General features: G+C 34.7%; 1 protein-coding gene and 1 non-coding gene across 3 annotated transcripts in view; both read right to left on the bottom strand.

The window, feature by feature from the left end:
* The window catches only part of Pign (phosphatidylinositol glycan anchor biosynthesis class N), a 150,650-nt gene that overhangs the window by 105,035 nt on the left and 37,093 nt on the right, over positions 1–8,522 (bottom strand). For both annotated transcript variants that reach the window (XM_004638265.3, XM_023723157.1), the window contains exons 12-13: positions 7,749–7,841; positions 7,055–7,110 (exon numbers count right to left, since the gene is read on the bottom strand). In XM_004638265.3, the coding sequence (XP_004638322.1) occupies positions 7,055–7,110; positions 7,749–7,841 (149 nt within the window). The remainder of the gene's footprint in view (positions 1–7,054; positions 7,111–7,748; positions 7,842–8,522) is intronic.
* Positions 1,137–1,260, bottom strand: LOC111818611. Its single transcript, XR_002822562.1, has one exon. It is a non-coding gene; the product is annotated as a small nucleolar RNA SNORA31 (small nucleolar RNA).

Genomic DNA, 8,522 nt, shown 5'->3' with positions numbered 1-8,522 from the left:
ACTGAAGAGTGGTGGGGGGGCGGCCCAAGGGGCTGGGAGAGGGTCCGGCCCACTCTGCGCCTGGGCTGGGACTGGTCCCGCTGGCGCAGGGTAGCAGGAAGCTCTCCGCACACTCCCAGTCAAGATTTTTCAAATGTTAGTTTCCATATCATGGTTACAGATAAACTTAATAGAATATTAACTTGAAAGACAACAAGCTTAAAATACAACATTTCCACATAGTAATTCATAAGAAAAATTTTCTTTTATTGACTAAAACTTTTACTGAAAAATATCAAACTTTGAATTTATAGTCAGCATGTTATGTTTAACTAAAAAGAATGAAACGTGTGTGATCCTACATTTTATAAATATATTTGCTATAAATGTTAGTATACCATTACATTTCACGGTTAAGTGGGCAGTGCAGGAGAAAGTAAGCTACACTTTAGTACTATCAAGAATTTTATCAATTATTCAGGATGAACTAATACTTGGAGGAGATTTCTTCAACATGCTGTCCTTTGAAGCACTGCATCTTTCTCACTTTTTTGTTACACAAATATTTCATGATATGTAGACCCACACTTTTAACATGACTAACGGTAGCACGTCATGTCATAGGGGATAAATTACTATCTTCCTAAGCATGTACTTTAAGTTACTTTTTAAAGAAAAATTTTAGTTTCAAAACATAAAACTATATTTCTTATAATTAGTACATAAAGTTGGTAAAGCAATAGAAAGGCTCATATTAAAACCAACACTTAAATTTTACCCAAGGGAACAACTTTAATATGTATCAGATTCAAAAATATACATATATGAAAAGGAATTGGTATCTATTGCCATTTTGATAGGAAATAAATTTAAATATTTTATTAAATTTAAGTTTCTTAAATTTACCCAATAATACTTTGGGATTTATAGTGTACACTTTTGATCCGTAAAGTATTTTTCCTCCTTTTTAAAGATAGTTTTACATCCAGCCAAATTTTAAGTGCTTTTTGCTAGTCAGATAGCTCCATCTGCTGGTTATCCCTGGCAAATCATTAGGGTCCAGAGGACTCAATCTTAACTTTTAGTTTCTTTTTTACACAATACTGTTCTGAGCAAATGGATTATTTTAATGACTTGCATTCTTCTTTTTTCCACAAAGATGTACTCCCCAATTCAATCTGGGCTACCATAAAGACAGACAGAAAGCCTAGGGATTTCTTCCTTTAGCATCCTAGTGCAAACCCAAAGAACAACAATTTGTCCAAGGTCTATCAGTGGATTAGGAAGACTTGTATTCTTTTGTAGAGGTCTTTAACATATCAAGGAAAAATTTTTATTTTTATAAAGATAGAATAGAATATGAAATTACCATATGTTATGTTGCATCTAGATGTCCATCCAAAGACTCATGCAGTCATGGGACAGGCTCCTAGAGTTTGTTGACTGACCCATGCATGGTCCACTGCAGGAATGATGGAGGGCAGTGGCTACCCCCACCCTCCAGTGGGTAGCCTGCCTACAATACAAGGGAGGGAAAGGGGCTTGCTCTGCTGCTGCTCTTCCCTTTTGCTCTTGCTACTTTTGCCATTTTTCTGTGGCCACGAACTGCTACCTTCTGCCCTGTGCCACTCTACCTTGGAGCCAGCCAAGTACGGGCTGAAACTGCCACACGTTGTGAGCTAAATAAACTTTTCCTTCTTTAATTTTGGGCATCAGGTGTTTTGTCTCAGCAATGGAAGAAAAGTAACCAGGACAGCAGAGTTAAAATAGTCACTGCCCCCAAATACATCTATTTCAAAATGGAAAAATAAAAGTTTTTAATGGGTAAAATATTATTTAAAAATAACAATATACAACTTATGCCACTCACATCTCCCTAAGTAATAAAAAAAAGTTTAAATTTAGTATTGCACCTAGTTATGGTATTGTCCATTTACACAATACATAATTTTCAAATTACTTAATAAATTTATAAATTATTATAATGCTAATACCTTCACTCAAGCACATTATCATTTAGGCATGTTTATTTCATACTTTGCTTATGTAGTCACATGCGTACCAGTAGTGTCAGTATATATTTTATGATTAATGATATCACAGCATGTCATAACTATGTACTTACATTTTTCACTTGAAAATCCATCTTTCCCATATAAGCATACATGGCCCTTTTTCATTCTTCTTAAACTGCCATATTCTAATTTCCAGTATGATTGTCACCACTATTAGTTTAACCACCCCTCTGGAAACATTTGTTTCCAGTCTTCATTATAATAATAATAATAATGAATAATATAATTTATCTGAGAATAGACTATAAAAAAATGAATTTTCAGGCTATGTTCATCACCATTGCCACTGCTGAGACCCAGGTAACACTATGGAGGGCGGCCCCAACCATCACCATCCTTGCTGTTGTGACCTAGGTGAACCACGCCTGAAGGCCCAGAGAATGAATGGGCCTTGCTGCTGCCTTGACTGAGACTGAGGTGAACTGCACAGGAAGGCCCAGAGACCAGAGGGAACACCAGTGACACTATGAACGCACTCAGCCACTTTATCTTTGATAAAAGGATCAAATATGTTCACTAGAAGAAAGATAACCTCTTTAGTAAGTGATGCTGGAAAAAGTGGCTCTCCAGAAGCCAAGGACTAAAACTAGACCCACGTCTATCACCATGCACTAAACTAAAGTCAAATGGATCAAAGATCTAAATATAACCTAAATAGCAGACCTACTGGAAGACAAAGTAGGTAGAAATCTTGAAGACACAGGGTTAGACAGAGAGTTCATGAACAAAACTCAAACTGAACAGAAAAAACTTCAAAGAATCAACTGGATCACATCTTACTAAAAAGCTTTTGTGCATGAAAAGAAATTACCAATGCATTTAAAGTCAACCCAAAGATTGGGAAAAAAATTTAGCCAATTGTTTTTCAGACAGTGGACGGACTTCTATCAGACAGTGGACAGACTTCTATCTAGAACATATAAAGAACTGAAAAAACTCAGTCCCACCCCACTGAAAGAACCAATCCAGAAATGGGCATCTAAGATGAATATACACTTCTCAGATGTATAAATACAAATGGCAAATAAGTATGTTTGCAAATGTTCACATCATTGGTTATTTGAGAGATGCAAATTAAAATAACATTGAGATTTCATCTCGTCCCAGAAAAAAATTGGCTATCATCAACAAATCAACCAATAATAAATGATAGAGGTGCTGTTGGAAAAAAGAGCCCTTCTCCACTGTTGGTGGGAGTGTAGACTGGAACAAGCAGTGTGGAAATCAGTGTGGAGATTCCTCAAAGAGGTGGGACTAGTGGTCTTATTTGACCCAGCTATTTCCCTTCTGAGTCAATTCCCTGAACAATTTAAAACATTATACCATAGCAATATATGTGCAACAATGTTTACAGCAGCACAACTTATAACACCTAAATCTTGGAAACAACCCAAATGCCCATCAACCAAGGAATGGAAAGAAAAGATGTGGTCCTTTTATACAATGGAGTACTATTCAGCCATAAATAAGGATAAACTGTAGACTTCTATAGGTAAATGGGTACATCTTGAGACCCTATTCATAAGTGAAGCAAATCAGACTCACATGTGTAAATACTGCACTGTTTTCCTGGTGGGAGAAACTGAGAGAGTAAATAAGGTCTAAAATGTACAACAGATACTGTGAGATGGGAAGAAATTGTTGAAAAGGAAAAAGAAACTAGCATAGAGGAAGGGGAAAGCAAGGAAGTTGAAAAGAGAAAAAATGCAACTTAGTTATACTACTTGTGCCTCACAGTTCACAGAAAAGGAAGATTTGCACTTACACCAATTGGAGAAGTTTTTATGTCCACATCTTGTCTTCTGTGTAAAAGATAATAATATGCAATGTCTTCACTATTGTTATTCTATCATCTTGTTATAAAATTGTTTTAGCTTTTTTCCATAGAAGAAATGAATTTTCTTGGATATGTAGTTTTAGTACTCTTAGTTTTATAAACATAAATTTACTTTGTAAAACAGTTGTCATCAGTTAAGACTGTATCAGACTCCTGAGAGCCAGGCTCTAATTCTGACTCTCCTATTTACAAGTGAAAAATGTAAAGACAGGGGCCAGGGAGACAGCTCAGTGGAATAAGCGCTTCCCTGGCAAGCACAAGGGTCTGAGCTCAATCCCTGGCTCTGCAAAAAAAAAAAAGTAAAGACAGTTACTTATTTGTGCTTTTGTTTCCTTATCTGTGAAATGTGGAAAATGCTATTTATTGAATGTATTAGTCTCCTCAGATACTATCAAGTTAGTTTCATAATCTGTACATTTGTCTTCACTAGTATTACTTCTGTTACAATAGCTTTAAGATTATGTTTTCCTAGCTAATAAAGAAAACCTCTTGTTCCCTCTCAATATTAGCTGCTACTCTTGAGAATTTATTCTTCTATATAAAAAAGGCTGTCTTTTGTCAGGCATGGTGACTCACGCCTGCAATGCCATCTGCTTGGGAGGCTAAGCCAGAAACACGGCAAACACAAGACCAGTCTAGATAGCAAAGTGAAACTCTAGCTAAAAATATAAATCTTCTTAAAAGGTTGGGGATATAGCTCAGTGGTAAAGTGTATCTCCATTTGATCTCCATTATAACTAAAGAAAAGACAAAAAATTGCATTATATGAAAGTACTTCCTATTACACAGTATTTATTAAATAATTTGAAGATGGCTATTTTTATACTATTAAACATTACCACCCAATATGTATTTATATTTTGTATTACAACCTAAAATAAAATTTTACGGTTTTCTCCACAATATACATTTTTTCATTATTTTAAGTAATTTTATTTCTATTATGAAAAATATCTTTTTCCTACTACATATTCTACTTAGTGTTAATTATTAGAATACCTTTTTTCATTCCTTTAAAAATATCTTCTTAAAACAATAAATGCACATAATTTTTAAAAATCAAATGATACAGAAGGATATGACAATCAATAAATCCTTGCCTTACCCTTATTTCTCAGTTCACAAACCCAGACACAAAAATGCTTTCCAGAATCATAAATTTGAGGCTTTTTATAGTAAATAAATGAACTAGAGACCATACGTATAAGTAAAATTAATCAGACCCATGTAACATTGTATTATGTCACTAGGGAAGAACCTGAATAAGTAAATAAAATGTGAAAGGTAAAATAGATACTGTGAAAGGGAAAGAACCTGTTCAAAGGGAAGGAACAACTGAGATGAGCAAAAGGCCAGGACAGGCAGGGAAGGGGAAGAAAGATATCTTTATGAATGCAGGATGGCTCCAATACTTGTACAGCTGATTTCTGCTGGTCTACAGAAGGGAGTGGTTGATTGCTTTACTTTCTCTTTCTCTCTCTCTCGCTTACTCTTTCTCTCGCTCTCTCTCTCTCATTCTTTTAAATTTCTTATAACATTTTTTATTTCCAATTTTGCATGCTTACATCTGGTAATCTGAACAACTAATTTGAAGACAACATTATGTACTACAGCAACCACTGTTGAATTTCTATTGATTTATTTGGTGAAGTTTTGTATCATTTCTCATGTTTTTGTTTTTTACTCTTTTGCATTCTCTGTAATAATAAAAAAAATTCTTGACATGTTTTTTTTTTTTTTTTAATCATGGTCACTAAGTCCATTTTCTTACTATGCTTTTCTTCCTTGTGTTATAATAGGGTCTAACATACCATGCCCCTACCCCAAGCCTCTTGTGTTTATAAAGTGACTGAATCCTGAAGGATTGTGTTTATAGTGGATTATTCCATTAATGAGTTCAGTATCTAAATGTGCTGTTTAAAGGTGGTACCAGTTGGAGGTGGGTCTTTGGAAGGGTGTGTTCTTGTCCCTGACTCTGCCTTTCTCCCTGCTTTTTAGCTTCCAAAGGGATGATAGTTTCCCTCCACCAGGCCCTCCCTGCCATGCAACTTCTACCACGGAGCCGACTTACCATGGACTGAAATCATGAGCCAAAATAAATCTCTTTAAATTGTAGGTGCCAGATACTTTCTGCCAGTGACAGGAAAGTATCCAATACACTATGCTTTTCATACTACTTTTTGACTTAATGTTCTGAAGTATTTTCTGTTGACACTGCAATCTCTGGCCCTGCTATCTCCTCAAAAAAGCCATCTTATATTTTAACCTGTCTGCTGGCTATCTTGATTACATTAATAATCTAATGTATAGCTCTACCTTATTCTCTCAGGTACAGACAGAATTTTCCACATTCTAGTTTATGTATGCAGTAGTACTGTATTATTCTACATACATTTCCTTTCCTCTCTGCCTTTCAGTCTGTGAATGCACTTTTATACTGTCAAGGTTAGTAAACCTGCATCCTGTCATCTAATCATAATTAATCCTTGCCTCCTTTGCCTAAGGATGGACTGCAAAAGCTGAAAAACCAATATTCATACTATTTATTTATTTATTTATTTATTTATTTATTTATTTGGTACAGGGTCTACAGGGTTTCACTACACACATCAGACTTGTAGTGATCCTTCTGTTTTCAGCCTCCCAAGTGCTGGGATTATAGGCATGCGCCACCACTCCCAGTCTCAATCACAGGCTCAGTGCATTCCGGGGGCAGGGCTGGCAGGGCATATAGAGCCAGGGATAGAACCCTGGTCCCTGCATCTGCCTAAGCAGGTGCTTTTATGCACTGAGCTATCTGGCCGACCTGCATTACTGGTATTTAAATACACTCTACTGAATATCAAAGTTTCATACTATTACTAGATTTTCTTATCAATTTTTTAAAGCTTTCATCAACGCACAATGTCGAATGCCCTTTCTCACATCTCAGCAACTATTCAAAATTATGCACAAGCTGAGTATGTAAACCAAACACATCACATGTGAACCACATGCTTCACATATGAAGCATTTTTTAATGATGTTTCTTTACTCTTTAGTTCTTGACTGTTACTGTTTTGTGGGCGATAAGAGGTAAGAATAAATGTATGTTCCATTCATAATTATCTTGTTGCTATTCTCCTCCAGCTTCTTAGAGTCATAGAAAATAGAAGTGACTTACTTAAATGGTATAAACAAAAATGGTAAAGTAGTTTCTTTTTTCTGAGTCATTTTCACCTGGGAACCAAGCATGAAAATATTTTAGTATATTAAATTAACAAAAATAAATTTCATTTCGAAATATAAACATCTATTAAAATGGTTCTTCAGGGGTGGTTAAGTACTGTAAAAATAAATGGAATTTTGTGTTACTATAGTTTCATAAATATTTAAAGAAAAACAATATTATCTTACTACCTCAAGGAGCTGTGAATTGAGCCTATCAATCCTGCAAAATAACATACTGTAATGTAATTAAAACTAATTTTTAAAACTTAAAATAATTTAAAACTAAATTTTTTTAACTCCTTGAAAACAAAATAAACCAAAGTTTTGGTCAAAGAATCACTTCTTTAAGTTCCTAATATATCTAATAACATACATGGAATGAAAAGAAATGTTGTGATCTCCAATGATACTTCTACAGTAAAAATTCCAATTAATATAAACTTAAATTGTAGCCTTTATAAGCACAAGTCAAAGCCAATATGACTAATAGAGCCTGTGTTCCACAAATGAGAATCTTTATGACACTAAGCAATATAAAAATCTAAAGATAATGAACTACAGAAAATTTATTAAAACAAGAAAAAGTATTTTCACCTAATGTATTCAATTTTTAAATTATACTATTGTTCATCTATATATATTTTTACCTTGAACTGTTCAAGTATCTGCACTGCATTTGTAAATATGCTCTCTGCTTTAAAGAGGTCTGTGTTGTTCAGATAATCCATAGGAAGGATTCCCTGTAAATAATAAATATTGGCTTAGTATTAGCATTAATTTAGTTCAGGCTATTCTTATAAAATGGAATCGATCTAAGAGAAACAAAAAAGATATGATACACAGAAAAATTACTGGATTAAATGAAAAATCCTTTTAAGAATCATAACTGAAAGATGTTCTATAATTCTTGTTACCAAATAGGTATAATAAAGTAAATAAAGCAAACAAGCTAATTTAAATTCAAACAAACTAATTTAAAACCTAACATTGATTGAGAAACTATCTCTATGGCCTAGATAGTGAATGTCCCCTAAAGGTCCACGTGTTAAAGCCACTTCTGGGAAGTCTTGGAATTTGTAAGAGGTGGAGCATAGGGTGATGTCTTCAGTTCACTGGGGCGCGCTGTCAAAGAAGAGCATGAGACTCAAGGCTTTTCCTTCCTCTCTTTCACACCTTGATCACAAGGTGAGAAGTCTGGCTCTACCATGCATCCACCATGATGTATATCCAAGGACTGAAACCTCTAAAACTTATTTAAGACAAACCAAACCATTTTTCTTTGAGTTGATTACCTCAGGTATTTCTTATATTGAAAAACAAAAAACCTAACAAACATATATACTATGTGCTAAACAGTCAACTAAGTATTTTATACCCACACTTACGCCCTCTCTCCCCCCCCCTCTCTCTCTCTCTCTCTC

The sequence above is a fragment of the Octodon degus genome, unplaced genomic scaffold, assembly GCF_000260255.1.
Source record: "Octodon degus isolate 3935 unplaced genomic scaffold, OctDeg1.0 scaffold00097, whole genome shotgun sequence".
NCBI lineage: Eukaryota > Metazoa > Chordata > Mammalia > Rodentia > Octodontidae > Octodon > Octodon degus.
The sequence above is the reverse complement of the archived record's forward strand: the minus strand, read 5'-3'. Positions and strand labels throughout refer to the sequence as shown.